The sequence below is a fragment of the Hypanus sabinus genome, chromosome 8, assembly GCF_030144855.1.
Source record: "Hypanus sabinus isolate sHypSab1 chromosome 8, sHypSab1.hap1, whole genome shotgun sequence".
Lineage (NCBI taxonomy): Eukaryota > Metazoa > Chordata > Chondrichthyes > Myliobatiformes > Dasyatidae > Hypanus > Hypanus sabinus.
In genome coordinates this window covers 120,766,837-120,785,836 of record NC_082713.1, presented here as the reverse complement: position 1 = coordinate 120,785,836, position 19,000 = coordinate 120,766,837, and the positions used below count along the sequence as shown (strand labels likewise).

General features: G+C 39.1%; 1 protein-coding gene across 7 annotated transcripts in view; it reads left to right on the top strand.

Annotated features, from left to right (window-relative positions):
* Positions 1–6,294, top strand: part of pphln1 (periphilin 1) — a 138,542-nt gene extending 132,248 nt beyond the window's left edge. For all 7 annotated transcript variants that reach the window (XM_059977699.1, XM_059977693.1, XM_059977694.1 and 4 more), the window contains one exon: positions 3,092–6,294. In XM_059977699.1, coding sequence (XP_059833682.1) covers positions 3,092–3,286 — 195 coding nt within the window. In that variant the 3' untranslated portion in view covers positions 3,287–6,294. The remainder of the gene's footprint in view (positions 1–3,091) is intronic.
* The last annotated feature ends 12,706 nt before the right edge of the window (positions 6,295–19,000 follow it).

The window sequence follows — 19,000 nt, the reverse complement described above, 5'->3', positions numbered from 1 at the left end:
ACCTACCATTCAAGCCCTTAGGTTAGAGGCTACCTGGAAAGAATATGAGGTATTGCTCCTCCACCCTGAGTGTGGTCTGGTAGCAGCAGAAGAGGAGGCCATGGACTGACTTGTTAGAATGGGGATAGGAAATTAAATGTTTGGCCACCACGTAATTCAGCCTTTTGCTAATGGACTGGAGGTGCTCGACAAAGTGGTCCCCCCAATTTACATTGGATCTTACTGATGTTGAGGAGGCCACATCAGAAGCACTGTATACAATAATGCTTTTTTTTTGGGTGTAATCATGGGTATTCATGTATATTTGAATGACAATTAAACTTGAAAATGGACTAGATGATCTTAACAGATTCGCAAGTGAAATATTGCCTCACCTGAAAGGACTGTTTAGGGTTCTGAATGGAGGTGAGGGAGAAGGTGGTGGGCAGGTGTAGCATTTCTGTCACTTGCAGGGATATGTGCCAGCAGGGAGGTTGGTGGGAAGCCATGAAAGGACAAAGAAATCAAGGAGGAAGCAGTCTTCGTGAAGAGTGGGGGGAGGGGTTGGAGGCAAGGATGTGTTTGGAGATGGCAGAAGTTGTGGAGAATGATCTATTAGATGCTGAGGGCCTTGGATCCACACAGATTTCCTGTTGACCATTGCTTGTTTAGGGTTATGCTATGACCACTCATTCCCTAAACTACATCTCAGCCTTGGTCCAAGCAAGGACCAAAGATCTAAATACCAGAGGACAACAAAGAGTGACTGTCCTTGATATGAAGACAGTATTTAACTGTGATCAGTGTTAAAACGGTGCATAATGAGGTTGTCAAATTTTATAGAGCAGTTAGGCAGAGAAATGGCAGGTGGACTTTAATCCGTACAAGTGTGAGGTGCTACAGTTTGGGAGGATAAAAGTAAGAGGAAAGTATGCTATAAATGTCAGGGCCCTTAAGGGCATTGATGTACAGAGGATCTTGGTGCAGTCCATTAGCTCCCTGAAAGTGGTAACACAAGAGGATGGTAAAAAAGGCAACAGCATGCTTTACTTTATCAGTCAGAGCATTGAATGTAAATGTTGGAAATAGCGTTGCAGCTGTATAAAACTTCAGCCAAGCCACACTTGGAGTATTGTGTGCATTTTTTGCTCCAGGTTGCAGAAATGATGTGGAGGCTTTGGAGAGGGTGCAGAAGAGATTCACAAGGATGTTGCCTGGGTTAGAGGCTATGAGGAGAGGTTAGAAAAAATTGGGTTATTTTCACTTGAGTGTCAAAAGCTGAAGGAGCAATCTGGTAGAAGTTTATAAAGTTATAAGAGGCATAGGCAGCATAGACGGTCTTTTTTCCAGGGTGGAAATTCAAATACCAGATGGCATAGTTTTAAGGTAAGAGGGAGAAAGTTTAAGGAAGATGTATGAGGTGAGCTTTTTTGCACAGAGGGTGGTAAATGTTTGGAATGTGTTGCCAGGGAAAGTGGTAGATGCAGAATGATAGTATTTTAGGGCCATTTAGACAGGCACATGAAAAGGTAGTGAATGGAGGATATAGACCATGTACAGACAGGTGGGATTAGTTTTATTTGATGTCGTGGTCAATACTGATATGGTGGGCTGAAGGGCATGTTCAGTGTTACAAAGCACACCAGTAAGACTGAGATCAGTAAGAAACAAAGGGAAAATGCATTACTGGTTGGAGTCATCCTTTTATAAAGGAACGTGGTTTGTTTGATGAAGGTAAATCATCACAGCTCCAGGCATCTCTGCTGGAGTTTCTCAGAGCAATGTATTGGACCTGACTACCTATAAATGCTTCATTAATGACTACTATCAAATGTCGTAAGATGTTTGCAGAAGACTACACAATGCTCACTCCTCAGCGAATGAAGCAGACCATGTACATGCCGTTTGAGTGTGGCCTGATAAATGACAGTTAACAGACATGCCACATTTGACCATCTCCAACAAGTCTGACCACTAATCCCTGACATCCAGTGACAGCCTTGTTTAATTCCACCACCATCAATATCCAGGGATGTCACCACTGACCAGAAATTCATCCAGACCAGCAACGTCAAACTGTAATGCAAAAGTAGGTTGAATGCTATGTATCCTGTGGCAAGTGACTCATTTCACTGATACCCAAAGCCCTTTCCTCCATCAGCGTAGATCAGGAGTATGATAGAATTGTTGGATTATGGTCTAAATTGCTACTTAAATTGTTAATCTTCTTGTAGTGTAACTTCCTTATGCTTCCTATTATGTTTATATAATCACCTACTCTGAAAGTGTGACAGAACAAATTGGTGAAGCTAATTCTCCCACTAACCTTGCCCCTTTGCCTGGTTAATCACTCCTCCTTGTTCTGTCCCTGGTCTAGTTCCCCCAGTAGCTTACACACTTTGCCCTCCCATTCTGCAGTTCTTGGGAATTTGCTATGTACATACCCCAACAGTAGAACAATCGCTAGTTTGGCTAATCAAAACAGTCCATTCAATTAACATGCTCTATTGGTTTATAACTAAAAAAAAGGGTTCAAGACACAGGCATTCCAAACAGTTTCAGTTATTTTCAGTAACACCGTTATGCCAGTTTATAAACAGCAGAACAGTCCCAAAACACCTGAGGGAGAGTTTGAGGCATTCTAAAATAATGCCTGGGTTAGTGGGAGGCAGAACACTACACCCTATGCAGGCAGAGTTAAACCCTTAGTTTGGCTTTGCTGAGAGGTGTGGATGTTGGATTTGACGGTGACTAGTTATATTGGAAAGTTCACAACTAAGTGTGTTGTAGAGAAAGCCTCTGTTTATTTGTAAATTTCAGGACATGTTTGTTCTCATTTGTCTATTTGTAAATACGTATTTTTCTTCACAACATTTGGGCAACTTTGCTTGAATTTTAAAAGGCATTGCAGCTTTAAGGGAGCTTTTGTATGTTTTTGGCTTCTTTAATATAAGCACTTATTCTGCAAGATATAGAGTATTAATGTGAAAGTATTGTATAAATTTACAGCTCACCCATTTTTTATTGTAAGTGTAGTTCTAAATTTTACTAAATTGTGTTGCACTGAAGTATTAAAGTCAATTTTGCTAATAATTTATTTGTTTACTTTCAGGTTTATAGGCAAGATTGTGAAACTTTTGGCATGGTTGTTCAAATGCTCATTAACAAAGATCCATCATTGGAAAATACAGTACAATTTGCACTAAGAGAAAACTTGCGTGAGATAGAAGATCGTTGCATTGAGGAGCTCAAAAGGTTCATCACCCAGTATGATTCTGCTCCTGGAGACAATACAGCAAATTTATAATTCCAAGACTTGGGTCTCTGATAACTCGCCTGCTTTTGTTCCAATTCCATTTTATATGAATTATAATCAACAAGCTTATACTGGTGTACATGGAGTCCATCGACCATTGAATATATTTCATTCCTTAAGCTGAAATGTGAGATATATGTTTAATGGGTGGTGAAACAAATTTATGCTGACCTCAGTAATATGTTCCTTATATATTATCATAGTTGGAGTGTATTTCTGAGATCAATATGGGTTGGATTCAAAAATAGAATATTTTGGTTTATGTAAAACATGTTATATAATTCCAATGGAAAAACAAAAAAGGAATATTGCAAGTTTGGTTTCTACAATAGGATCTCATTGTTTATGTAATTTTGTCACTAGCACCTTAGTTTAGATTAATGAAAAAAAGATTTGACTTTATTTAAAAGTTAGCAACTTTTGTGTTGTTTCTATGGTTGTGTACTGAAATGTAAAAAAATACGAGTTCTCCTGGATGACATAGTGGATAACACCACTGCCCAGTTTACTCGTAAGCTGTAAAAGGCTGGATGAACAGTCGAAAAATTACATTTGGCTTCAGTACCTTGAGCAACAGAGAAACAAACCGGGATTCCCAATCCTGAATTGTACACTCATGATCCAATGTGTGTAAATGCCTGATAGTTCAGATTAGATCAAGGATACAAGTGATATGTTACATGTGCTAACAGGAAATGTACGTGAAGAATGGACCCTGGTGCAGGGGGTATGAGGACAGTTGGTATTGACAAAAAAGTGCACTGAGAGAAGTCACCAGTTAAGTGGAAAAAAGTCCACAATAAGAAAGGTTTTATAAGTTAAGGTTCTAGAATATTACTTTAAGTGAATTTTTATACTCATGCTCACTATTCCCAATCTACTTATGTTTTGGAGATGTCTGCATCAATTAGAAATATGATCAACAAACAGACAAGGTACTAGCCACATAATACCAAGTAAACAGTGTTAAGAGGTGAAGTGCACCATTAGGGATAATCTTCTGCTGTGCTATGGGGAAAATATACGTAACTGAGAAGGCATTAGAAATTGCAGCAATCTTTACTGCAGCCTAGTATTTTCATTAGCAGTGTTAAGTTTGGATTTCTGTGTAGTAAATGCTTTTACTGTAATTAATGAAATGGATATATTAAAACATTGAAGTAAAATAGTTCTGGTTTTATTTTTGAGGAGTGGTAAGAAGACTAAACTTGATTCAGTGATGACAGGCGTACATTTCCTAACAAATTATTGTTAAAGCCAGATCATTCCTTCTGTTTACATGCTGCGGGGAACAAAGCATTGTGATACTGATTTAAAGTTATGTTCATGTAGTTTAATAGTGCAAATTGTCTCTTTGTCTGAGCAATTTATGTCTGGATCAGATGTCTTTGTTGGAATGAAAACCTGTTTTTCCCCAAATGTAGAAATACTTTGCAATATGAATGTTAGCAGTTACAGCTGAAGGAATGATGTCCAGCACACATTACAGACCATAATGTGGCAGATGACAGGATGGTGGATATGGAAAAGAATTCCTCTTCTAAACTTTGGTTTACAATACATTTGGTATAAAATAAAGTTGATCTGTACCTGTTCTTCTAATTAGTTTGTGAAACAATAAGAGAGAAGGCAGTGAGCAGAAATTACAAGATATGTTCGGTTTTGTGTGCAATAATTTTTAATTTTGGAATTAGGTTATTATTGTCACATGTACCCAGGCACAGTGGAAAAACTTGCCTTGCATATTGGCTGCACAGATCATTTCATTATCACAGTGCAAGGTAAAACAATAACAATGCAGTTTCAGTACAGAGAAATTGCAGTGGCAGTAGAGAGTAAGGGGCAAGGCCATAACAAGATAGTTTGTGAGGTCAAGGGTCCATCTTAATTGTACTAGAGAACCATTAAATAGTCCTATAAAGTGGTAGAAACTGTCCTTGAGCCTGTTGGTACATGCTTTTAGGTTTTTGTATCTTCTGCCTGATGGATGGGGGGAGTGGGGAAAGAAAAAATGTCCAAGAATCCTTTCAGCGAATTGAAAAGCTCTAAAATGGTATGTTGTAGTGTTTCCTTCAAGGTTTATTCCATTGATGAAACTTTGCATTGATTTTTGTTGCATAACATTCAAGGCTGCTATAGTATCCATATAAGACCATATGGACCCTGGTGCAGGGGGTATGAGGACAGTTTGGAATTTGGTCTATAGGCCCATCAAGTATGCTTCACCATCCATTGTGGCTGATTTATTATCTCTCCCAACCTCATTCAGCTGCCTTCTCTGTTATTAATTAAGAACCAACCAACCTCTGCTTTAAATTTACCCAATCACTTGGCCTCAACAGCCATCTGTGGCAATGAATTCCACAGATTCACCACCCACTGGCTAAAGAAATTCCTCATCTCTGTTCTAAAAAGATGTACTATTCTTTTTTAACAATTTTTTTATTGAAGTTCATCATCAAACAAACATTTCCATAAGATGTATTTCAGACATTGTACCTATATATCATATAATCATGTCACAAATCTCCACAAAGTATTTATCTGAGGTACACACTTATAGAAAAGAGTGGAAAGAAAAAACAAGCAAAAGGAAAGAACTATGTATAAGTAGGGAGTGATTTTTTTTTAACAACAGATCCTCTGTTGTGCTGTAGGTTTTCAATGTTTCTATGTCCAGGATAATTCTCAAGAGCCTCCTCTTGACCATTTCCAATGCCAACACATCCTTTCTTAGATAAGGGGCCCAAAATTGCATATTCCCAAAACTATATTCCAATTGCAGTTTGACCAACGCCTTATAAAGCCTCGGCATTACATAATTGCTGTAATATCTCATGAGTATTACTGTACCAATTTTTTGTATTATTAGAGTATGCTGCTGTTCTAAACTGAGATAAAGACTTAGGAGATCCACATGTTTTTGATCATATGATAGAATCACCTGATGCTGTGTCCTTGATTCAGTGAAATAAAATAATCAAGATTAGTTAAATGAGTTCATGGCTTAAGTTCTGAATATAATATTTTGGTTCTCATTTTCAGTCTTCGATCACTCTGATCCAATTAGTTACCAGCAGCTCTCAGGCCATTAGTGAAGGACTTCTAGAGTGACAGATACATAATGAAGCAGGTTCAGTTGTTCAGTCTAACTCAGCTTCCAAATGGAATTCACTGCCATGAAGGCTGATATATCTTGAGTCTTGAATTTATGCATTGCCTAGCAAAATAATGGTCAGGCTTTCTGAAATACCTTAGTGCTCTGTCCATACATTTTGTGCCTATGAAAAAGTAAATATTCAACCCCCCCCCCCCCCCAGAAGTTTTCATGTTTTATTGTTTTACAACGTTATACCATAGTTGATTTAATTTGGCTTTTTTGACATTGATCAACAGAAAAATAATTGTTTGCATGAGTACTCATACTTATGACATACCAAATCATCACTGGTGCAGCCAATTGGTTTTAGAAGGCACATAATTAGTTAAATAGAGATCTGATTTTGGAGACCTGTGTGCACTCAAGGTGTTCAATTGACACTTGATAGGTGTAAAAATATACCTGTGTCTGGAAGGTCCAATTGCTGGTGAGTCAGTATCCTGGCAAAAGCTACACCATGAAGACAAGCAACTCTGCAAAAAGGTTATTGAGGAGTCAGGAGACGGATGCATACAAAAAAATTTCCAAGTCACTGACTATCCCTTGGAGTACAATTAAGTCAATCATCAAGAAATGGAAAGATTATGGCATAGTTGTAAATCTGCCTAGAATAGGCTCTCCTCAAAATCTGAGTGACCATGCAAGAAGGAGTCTAGTGAGGGAGGCTACCAAGAGACCTATGACAACTCTAGAGGAGTTACAAGCTTTGGTGGCTGAGATGGGAGAGACTGCACATACAACTTTTGCCTTGGTGCTTCACCAGTTGCAGCTTTATCAGAGTGGCAAAGAGAAAGATACTATTGAAAAAAACTCACATGAAATCTCAGCCAGAGTTTGCCAGAAGGAATGTGGGAGTCTCTGAAGTCAGCTGGAAGAAGTTTCTATGGTCTGATGAAACCAAAATTGAGTCTTTTGGCCATCAAACTAAATACTATATTTGGTATAAACCAAACACCACACATCATCAAAACACATTGACCCTACCATGAAGCATGGTGGTGACTGCAACATGCTGTGGGGATGCTTCCCCACAGCAGGCCGTCAAAGGCTTGTGAAGGTAGAGGGTAAAATGAATGCAGGTAATTACAGGGAAATCCTGGAGGAGAATATAGTGCAGTCTGCAAGAGAACTGTGGCTTGGGGATTTGTTTCCCAGCAAGACAATGACCCCAAGCATGAAGCCAAAATTACACGGGAATGCCTTAAAAACAGCAACATTAATGTACTGGAGTGGCCAAGTCAGAGTCCAGACCTCAATCCAATTGAGAATTTGTGGCTGGATTTGAAAAGGGCTGTTCACTCATGATTCTCATGCAATCTGACAGAGCTTGAGCAGTTCTGTAAAGAAGAATAGGGGAAAATTGCAGTGTCCAGATGTGCAAAGCAGATAAGAGACCTATCCACACAGACTCAAGGCTGTAAATGTCACCAAAGGTGTATCTACTAAATACTGACTTGAAGGGTGTGCATACTTATGGAAACAATTATTCTGTTTTATGTTTGTAATTAATTTAGATCACTTTGTTGAGATCTGTTTTCACTTTGACACAAAAGAGTCTTTTCTGTTGGTCAGTGTAAAAAAAAAGCCAAATCAAATCCACTGTGAATCAATGTTGTAAAACAATAAAACATGAAAACTCCTGGGGGGTGGGGGTGGTGATTACTTTTTATAGGCGCTGTATTTTTCTCCAGAATTCTCCCAAGATGTAACTGCTCGTTGGGTATCACTTTGCCTTTCCAAAGCCAGAAAAAGACCCAACTATAGCTAGGTGATAAGACGGCTGGAGATTTTTTTTCAATAATTGATGCTTCAAAGATCCTCTGACAGTGATTGATGTCTTTCTGTGGATCCAGCTTGTTCAAAGCCTTGACACAGAATGAGTGATTACTGCCCTGCCCTGACTAATTCCATCAAAAATGAATTTAAAGGTTTAGTGACCATTTGGGCTGTGTGAGAAATAAACACAGTAGTTTTCCTCTACATCGTGGAAATTAGTTTATTCTGGAGACCAGATCCCAATATCAATGTCAAGCAGTAAGCTGGGTCTGTAACACATGTACCTAACATGTATCAAATAGCACTCTAATCAATCCAGTCAGGCTTTTTCCAGCCTCCTGTTCCCACCATCCAATTTAGATGCTCTTTCCCTTCCTTTGCCCTGCCTTCAGGGAAGTGCTTGGTCACGCACTGAAGGAATTAAGGTGTAGCAACACACACAAAATGCTAGAGGAATTCAGCAGGTCAGGGAGTATCTGTGGAAATGAATAAACAGTTGATGTTTCGGGCCTAGACCCTTCATCGGGACTGGAAGGGAAGGAAGAAGAAGGTGTGGAGAAGGGAAGGAGTACAAGCTAGAAAGTGATAGGTGAAGTCAGGTGGGTGGGGGAGGGGGAATGGACAGAAGCTCGGAGGTGATAGGTAGAAAATGTAAAAGACCTGAGAAGAAGGAATCCATTAGGGGAGTGTACTATTGGATAAAAGGAAGGTGGAGGGGCACCAGGGGAGGTGATTGGCAGGTAAGGAGAAGAGGGGAGCCAGAGTGGGAAATTGAAGAAGGAAGAGGGAGGGGAAAATTACTGGATATGAGAGAAATCAATGTTCATGCCTTAAGGTTGGAGGCTACCCTGACGAAATATGAGATGTTGCACCTCCAGCCTCCAGCCTGAGAGTGTCCTCATCGGGCAGGAGGAGGCCATGGACAGACGTGTTGGATGGGAATGAGGATTGGAATTAAAATAGTTGTCATCAAGAAATCCTGCTTTTAGCAAATGGAGAAAGGGTGCTCGACAAATCTACATCAGGTTTCACTAATGTAGGAGAGGCTGCATAGGGATCACTGAATACCGTAGATGACCCCATTCGCAGGTGAAGTGTTGACTCCCAGGAAGGAGGTGAATGGGCAGGTGTAGCACTTCACTTTGCAAGTGGATTTTGTGTGCATTACTTTGGACTTCCAGCATCTGCAGAATCTGGTGAATAAAAGCATAGTCTCTGAGCTGCAAAGGGTATACGGCAGAGTGGTACAAAGAATTTAACAATGAGTTAATTCCTGTTTTACTCCCCACACTGAACTGGGCTCTAAAAAAGGCACAAATGCCACCCAGTTGGAAGGAGTCCTTGTGCGGGATTCCCTAAAGGTTAACTTGCAGTTGAGTCAGTGGTAAGGAAGACAAATGCAATATTAGCATTCATTTTGCAAGGATTGCAATAAAAAAGCAAGGACGTAAAAAACTAAAGAGAATGGGCTTCACTAATCTGTCTTTCTCCTCATATAAATCAGGACATAGGAGAGGAGTTGCTATTCTTATCTCAAGTAAGCTAAATTTTGAAAAAGTATTCGAAATGGGAGATAAAGAGGGCAGATATATTCTGGTAAGGGGGAATATAGATGGAAATTCAGTTACTCTATTGAATATATACGCACCCCCGGGAAGTGATATTGGTTTCTTTCAGAAAATTACTGATATTATGGTAACGGAAACAGAAGGTCTCCTGATATGTGGGGGAGACTTAAATTTACAATTACAACCAAACTTAGACTCTTCCAATAGAAAAAGCTGTGAAACAAAATCTTTACATAAGAAAGTTAATAGACTTTTTGAGGATGTTGGTTTAATTGATATATGGAGGGACCTTTTCCCTGACAGAAGGGATTACACTCATTATTCTGCTCCCCCATTCTGTATATACAAGAATAGACTATTTCATAACATTTGGAAAAGACAAAGACAAAATAAACACCTGTGGAATTGGGACAATAGATGTAAGTGACCATGCACCTATATATTTATCTGTTGATTTTGACCTACAACCAAAGAATACTATTTGGAAACTAAATTCAAGTCTACTCAATGATCTGTACTTTAAGGAACAAATTAAAAAAGAAATTGGTCTCTACTTAGAACTTAATGATAATGGAGATGTTTCACCTCCCATTTTATGGGATACTATGAAGGCGGTCTTAAGAGGGAAAATTATAGTGATATCTTCATATAAGAAAAAAATAAGGAATAAAACATAAGAGGAATTACAAAATAAGCTGAAGGAACTAGAGAAAAAACACAAATTGAATTTGGCACAGGATACATTAGGGGAAATTAAAAGAATTAGGAATGAAATAAATAATTTGGCTACACAAGAAATCAGGAAAAACTTAATGTTTCTGAAACAGAGACATTAGAAAGTGGATCGAAATCTATGAAAATATTGGCATGGAAACTGAAAAAAAGATAGCAGAAAATGCAATTCATAGAATTAGGGACCCAAGAACAAAAATGATAAAAAATAAGCTAAGTGAAATTCAAGAAGCTTTTGAAGTGTTTTACAAAACTCTATATTCCAAAGTTCCAGGAGGAAGCATAACTCAAATTGACACCTTCTTGAATTCTCTAGAATCACCCACTTTAAGCGAAGAACAAAATAGAACGATGACTGCTGACATAACTGAAGCTGAATCAAAAGCTGCAATTAGTCGGCTTAAATTAAGCAAGTCACCAGAATCAGATGGGTATACGGCAGAGTGGTACAAAGAATTTAACAATGAGTTAATTCCTGTTTTACTCCCCACACTGAACTGGGCTCTAAAAAAGGCACAAATGCCACCCAGTTGGAAGGAAGCGATAATCTCAGCTATACCGAAAGAAGACAAGGATAAAATGGAATGCGGGTCATTTGGACCAATATCCATTCTTAATGTAGATTATAGGTTATTTACCTCCATCATGGCCAAATGATTAGAGGAGTTTCTACTCATACTGATACGTAATGTTCAGACAGGTTTTATATGACAACGCCAGACTCAAGACAATATACGAAGGACACTTCACATTATGGATCATATACAAAAAAATGAAATCGAAGCAATAGTGATATGTGTGGATGCTGATTCGGTTAATTGGAATTTTTTTTACAGAGTTTTACATAGATTTGGTTTCCAAGACACAATTATTAAAACTGTACAGACACTATATGACAATCCTACTGCTAGGATTAATATCAATGGTTATTTATCAAATAGTCTTACCCTAGAAAGGGGCATGAGACAGGGTTGTGCATGGTCACCACTACTCTTCGCGTTATATCTGGAACCATTAGCTCAATACATCAGACAAAATAAAGATATCAGGGGAATTACTATTAAAGAGACAGAGCATAAATTGGCTTGTTATGCGGATGACATTTTGATCTATCTAGGGCAACCAACATACTCTTTACCTAAATTGATGCTATCCTTTGAACAATATGGTCAATTATCAGGATACAAAATCAACATAGATAAAACCCAATTACTTTCATATTACTATAGCCCACCAAGAGAAATTGAAAGTCGATATCCCTGGGCACGGCAAACAGAGTCTTTCAAATATTTGGGCATCATTATGCCAAAAGATTTGGCAAAATTATCAGAATGTAATTATCAGCCTTTATATAAAAAAATTAAAGAGTAGGTAGCAAGATGGAACCTGATTCCATTTTTCAGTCTCAGTTCAAGGATTGAGTCTATTAAAATGAATATACTGCCCAGACTGTTATATCTTTTTCAGACCCGACCAATAGAGATTAATCAAAATCAATTCAACGAATGGAACAAGATGCTATCAAGGTATATTTGGCAGGATAAAAGGCCTAGAGTTCGTCTCAAAACTTTGCAATTAGCAAAGGAAAAGGGCCTACCTTCTCTTAGAGATTATTATTTTGCAGCACAGTTGAGAGTTGTGATATGTTGATGTAACCCATCATATGACGCTCAATGGAAAAACAGTGAGGAGCGGGTACTTCCCATCCCCATACAAGCAATTCTGGCTGATAACAACCTGCAAAGCTACATAAATACTATTGATAACCCATGGGTGAAATTGACTCTTAAAACATGGAAAACTACTATAAAAGAATATAATCTAGAGGGAGATATTGTAATTCTTAAATGGTGTACATATGACTCGGATTTTACACCAAATAAATTGGATGCTAGATTTAAGGACTGGACAGCTAAAGGAATAACAGTTCTTTGCAACATAATGAAAGAACGAACACTGTTCAGTTTTGAAATGCTTAAAGAGAAACACTTATTAGAAAAACAAGATTTTTATCGGTATTTACAGATGTGACAAAAAGTTAATAAGATGCTTAAAAATGTAATCAAGGCAAATAAATGCTTGATAGAGCTCTTTAGAAAAGCATATAATTCAGATAATGGTAGTAGAATCATTTCAAGCATGTATAAGGGGTTGTCAAATCTTAAAATTCGACTTCATGCATTCAAACAAAATGGGAGAAGGAAGGAGGGATAATTATATCTGAGGAAGAATGGACAACAATATGGAGATTTCAATGGAAGTGTACCAGTTCACAGAAATGGAGGGAGTTTGGATGAAAAAACTTGATAAGATATTTTATTATACCCTCTCAGAAATCCCATTATGATAGTAACCTCCCTGTTTGCTGGAGAAATTGTAGAAATCAAAATGCAAATCATTATCATATTCTTTGGGACTGCCCTGTTATCAAAAACTATTGGAGTGGGATACACAATGCCCTTCAAGACGTCTTTAAATGTGAAATACCCTTAGAGAGTAAGCCCATATATTTTGGATATATACCTCAAGAATGGTTGAAAAGAGATAAATATTTAATGAATGTACTGTTGGTGGCTGGTAAAAAGACTCTTACTAGGAAATGGTTATCACAGGACAGCTCAACTTTAAATACATGGATGGGAATTACAATGGACATTTACAAAATGGAGAAGATAACAGCATCTGTTAATCAAAAGCTAGAACAATTTTATTCATACTGGGAAAAATGGTTTAACTACATAATGCCTCATAGGCCTGATTTTATTCTTACAAATCAATGAATCTGTTGGCAAAAAAAAGATCACTCCCTACTTGTACATAGTTCTTTCCTTTTGCTTGTTTTTTCTTTCCACTCTTTTCTATAAGTGTATACCCCAGATAAATACTTTGTGGAGATTTGTGATATATATGATTATGTGATATATATGTACAATGTCCGAAATACATCTTATGGAAATGTTTGTTTGATGATGAACTTCAATAAAAAAAATTACAAAAAAAAAGCAAAGATGTAATGCTGAAGCTTTATAATGCATTGGTCGGGCAGCACTTGAGGTTTTGCGAACAGTTTTGAGCCCTTATCTAAGAAATGATGTGTTGGCGTTGGGGTAGATCCAGAGGAAGTTCACGAGAATAATCCCAGGAGTTACGTGGTTAATGTATGAGCTGTGTTTGATGACTCTGGGCCTGTGCTCACGGGAATTTAGAAGAATCAAGGTATCTCAGTGAAATTTATCAAATATTGGAAGGCCGAGATAAAGTGGATATGGAGAAAACATTTCCTATAGTGGAGGAGTCTAGGACCAGAGGGCACAGACTCAGAATAGAAGGACATCCCTTTAGAACAGAGATGAGGAGAAACTTCTTTAACCAGAGGGTGGAGAATCTATGGAATTCATTGCCTCAGTAGGCTGTGGAAGCCAATTGACTAGGTATATTTAAAGTGGAGTTGATAGGTTCTTGATTAGTAAGGTGTCAAAGCAGGAGAATGGGGTTGAGAGGGATAATAAATCAGCCATGATGGAATAGCAGTGCAACTGGATGGGCTTAATGGCTGAATGTTATTCCTGTGTCTTATGGTCTGAACCTGGAGAGCCAGTGAAGCTGCTCTCAATAGGATACTGAGGAATGCTCACAACAAGAATAGTGTTACAGATGATATGGCTGAATAAAGCAGACCAGGAGTTTAAACCAGTACTCAAGGACTAACTATGCACAGTGCCCAGTAAAGCTATTCAAATACAGTTACAACCCTGGCATCCACACAGTCTGCGTACTCAAAAACCGCTTAACTCCAATTCAGCTAATTATCACCCAATCAGTCTTCCTGAATTTGTCCTGATGAATGGTCTCAGCCTGAAATGTCAACTGTTTTATTCTGTTTCATAGATGCTGCCTGGCCTGCTGAGTTCCTCCAGCATTTTGTGTGTGTTGTTAGTGAATGAGGAGTCATGTAAGCTGTTTCAGTGTTATTATGTAGCACCAACTCAGTAAGTTAGCCAAACTTCTGCTTGGAGTGGGCCATTCAGAAGGATCGTTTGGCTTGAGACTACAGAACAGTACAGGCTCGATCCAAACATGAAATAACAACGAATTCAAGAAGTGTTCCAAGATATTGTCCTTGCCATCAATTCAACAGTTCATTAAATGTGGCATCAAGATGGCCTGGTTAAACTGAAGTGAGAGGGGAAAACATGCATGTCATGTCTCACACAAAGGAATATTGCTGTGGTAATTGAAGGATAACCATCCATGTCTCACTACAATTTTGTAATATCCTCGGGCTGAAACATTTTCAGCTGCCTCCTCAAGATCTTCCGTCCATCTTAAAATCAAGAGCTGCTGCTGTTACTGTTATTTGTTTGGCTTTTTATCTCTGCTTCTCAGGCATTGAATGTCCCACTTCTGGTCAACGCACCTTAGTGTCAAACTACCTGCTGTCACCAATGCAGCATCTTAAGCGTGAGACTTGTTTTTACTTAGGAATTGTATTAAAGGGCATGAAATGCATAAATGATGACATGTTTACTGTGAATATCATGTGTAATGATTCATAAAAGAGCTGGAAACTTCCCATGATTGAATGGCGAAGCAGACTCGATGGGCTGAATGGCCTTCTTCTGCTCCTATATCTTTTGGTCTTATTCTTGTCCCTGTCTAAGAGCCTGCTGACTATTTCTGTTGTATTTGTCTCCACTATCACTACCCCGGCAATGCATTCCAGGACCCACTACTCTGTAAAAAAACTTGCCCTGCATATTTCCTTTGAACTCTCCCCCTCTCATCTTAAATGCTCCCCCTAAGTTATTAAACATTTTGATCCAGGGAGAAATATACTAGTTGTCCACTGTGTCTATGCCTTTCAAAATGTTATAAAAGTCTCTATCAGATGTCCCCTCAGCCTGCACTGCTCCAGAGGAAATAATCTTAATTTATCTTAATTTTCCACCCCGAGGACCATTCCAGTAAATCTGCTCTGAATTGCTTCCATAGCATGTCTGATGCCAGAACTGGAAAACACACAACAGCTGGGGCTGAACTTATATCACCTCCCGACTTAAAAACAGACCCAGAGTACATTATTAACTGCTTTCTTAACTTGTCCTGTCACCTGCAAAGATTTGTGCAGGAATTTTCATCCAGCCCCTTTGAAATTGGGTTATTCAGAATATATCAAATTTTTCAGTAACCTACTGAAATTAATCACCTGATACTTTTCTACAATGGATTTCATCTGCCTTGACGAAAGTATCAAATGAAACTGATCAAGGTTTCTTGGCTTTCAGCTTATCATATTACATTAGGCTAAGGCAGTATTCTTATGATTTAAAACAATTTCAGTTCCTTTACAAAATAACAAGGTTGTTGTAAGTGTATTGTTTGAGAAACGGACTCTTTGCTTTCTCAGATGGGTAAATGGATAATGGCCTCATTATATCTCACATTAGCCAGTGAAGGTACAAATGACCAGATGGGGTTTGTGTTCATGGAACCAGGCAGCAAAAGGTGAGAGCTGAACTCTGTCATCCTCTCTATAGGTACGGAATATTTCCAGCATTGCTCTGATTTGCCTGTGAGCAACTAAGTAAATCTGCCTTCTGGCTAAAGTATTGGTAGAATTAAAGTCACTCAATTACCTTCACAAAGTCGTTTCATTGACCTGTGATTCGAGCTTTGCCCCCATGCAGAGACATTGTGTTTGATTTGGTCCTGACACGAACTTCTGATCAGAACGGACCCAACGTGGATTTTGAGAATGCCGATATCGATTGACGGCATCTCGCAAATCTGAAGTTAGAACATGGGACAGCACAGCACAGTACAGGCCCTTTGGCCCATGGTATTGTCCCAAAATTTTAACCTACGTCAAGATCAATCTTCCGGTTAAGATGGTGCTACTGAATGCATGTGACTGCACACCGGGTGTTCAAATGGCAAGGAATTCAACTGAAAAACATCACTTAAGTCAAGTCACTTTTATTGTCATTTCGACCATAACTGCTGGTACAGTACATAGTAAACATGAGACAATGTTTTTTCAGGACCATTGTGTTACATGACACAGTAGAAAAACTAGACTGAACTACGTAAAAAAACAACACAGAAGAAAAACTACACTGGACTACAGACCTACCCAGGACTGCATAAAGTGCACAAAACAGTGCAGGCATTACGATAAATAATAAACAAGACAATAGGGCAGTAAGGTTTCAGCCCAGGCTCTGGGTATTGAGGAGTCTGATAGCTTGGGGGAAGAATAGTCTGGTCGTGAGAGCCCGAATGCTTCGGTGCTTTTTCCCAGACGGCAGGAGGGAGAAGAGTTTGTATGAGGAGTGCGTGGGGTCCTTCATAATGCTGTTTGCTTTGCGGATGCAGCGTGTAGTGTAAGTATCCGTAATGGCGGGAAGGGAGACCCCGATGATCTTCTCAGTTGCCCTCACTATTTCTGAGGTAAATTGTGTTACGTTATCGTTGCAAACAGTGAGGGGGTGAGCAATGGCGAGGTGAGTTCGGAGGTTTGAGCTGGGCTGGTGTGCTGCAGAATCGATGCAGATGGAGTGAGCCTTCGGAGAGGAGAACTCGGGACAGAGGGTTCCGAATCCCGAGCAACTGGCCTGGATCGCAATGAGCTGTTTAGAAGCACTTGAAAGCGGCTTTGGGCTGGGCAGCAGCATCTGGGCCCGAAGCCAGTTGCTGGGTGGTGCGGTCTGGGCCCGAGACCTTCGCAGCAGCCCGGTCCAAGTCCAAGTCAAGATCCGCAGTTTAGACGATTTAAACCCCGGCCCAGATCAGAGGCCGATTTCGCTCACTCTTCACAATGTTCACTTCTCTCTCCAGGGCACCAGAACCTTTCGCTGCAGTGGTTGCCGGGTACGATGTGAGGTATAATCCATTGTTTGGTCATTTTAAACACCAGCCCAGGTTGACTGAAAAGGCAGGGCAATGGGATACAAGGCAAGAGCCGATTTCGCTCGCTCTCTGCCATGGTCATTCCTCTCTCCGTGGCACTGAGGCTATGGAAACTGCCCCAGCTCCTGTGCTTCATGGCCGCTGATATGATGAAATGATAAGCGAGACTTTGGATCCGAGGACTCAACTTGGTTCGGAATGTTGTTGCTCGCTTCAATTGCTTGCATGATTTGTGCTTTTCCGCCCCCTTTCTCTCGCACATTGGGTGTTGATATTTTATTTCTTTTATTGGGCTCTTTCTGGTTTCTTGCTTTGTGGCTATTTGTAAGCACAAGGTTGTATTATTTATTCATTCTTTGATACTAAATGTACTTTGAATCTTTTTGAACCTTTGAATCTAACCTTTCTCTTCTACACAGCGCATGACACTCCATTTTTCTTTCATCCATGTTGTGTATCTAAGAATCTTTTAAATGTCCCTGTTGTATTAGCCTCTACCACCACCCTGTCAGTACTTTTCAAGCACCCACCACTCTCTATTCAAAAAAAAACTACCTCTGACATCTCTCAAAAACTTTCCTCCATTCACCTTAAAATGTCATCTCTAGTATTGGCCCATTGGCACCCTGGGAAAAAGGCACTGGCTACCACTCTGTGCCTCTCAAAGTATTTTATTTAATTTTCTGCGGAGGTGTATAGGAAATAAGCCCAATGATTAAAAAAAAACTGTGCAGAAACACGAGCTTGACACCCTGGTTGATATTTTAGTGTACTGGGGGAGGGCAATGTGCTGTCTTTTAGATGAAATTTTGAAATAAATTTTCTATCAGGCATACATTCCTGAAGCAGGCGAGTTCTCCATAGAAGTATTAAGGCTATGATCTCATTCAAGGGTTTATTCAGGTTTACATATACAGTAAACTTATTCACATATCCAGTAACTTGATGAAAAGGTTGCAGTGGGGGAAAATGCTGAATAAGTTGTTGTGTCACATATATCCTGAACAATATTGAGGAGGACCATTTGTAAAAGTCCATATTTCAGCAGAAAATGTTTCTCAGGGATCACTGAGCTTGAAAAATATGATGATTATTTTGCTAATTTTATTCCGTAGAATAATACTGTGATATTTTCAGGAATGCTAGCATCTACTTTTCTGCAATATTTTTTCTACTATGTATTTCTTCAGTGAATCCACTGGCTCATTAACTTCAGATTGTTGGGTGTTAATCAAATTAGCTTTCAAACTATTGTCCTTTGTAAAACTTGCGTGCTGATATATAAAAAAAAGTAGGCGTACAATTGTTTTGGAATTGGTAATAATTTTAGGCTAAAAGATTTTGAATAAGTCAAAGGTTAATGTTAGCAATAGATGTTTCTAGAATTGTCTAACCTGAGGAAGCATGCACGAGAGGCTCTGCAGATGCAGGAAATACAGGGTAACAAAACCAAAATGCTCAACAGGCCAGGCAGTACCTATAGAGGGGGTATAAACAGTCGATGTTTCGGACTGAGATTCTTCATCAGGACTTAACATCTGTATCTATCAGTCCTTTGCA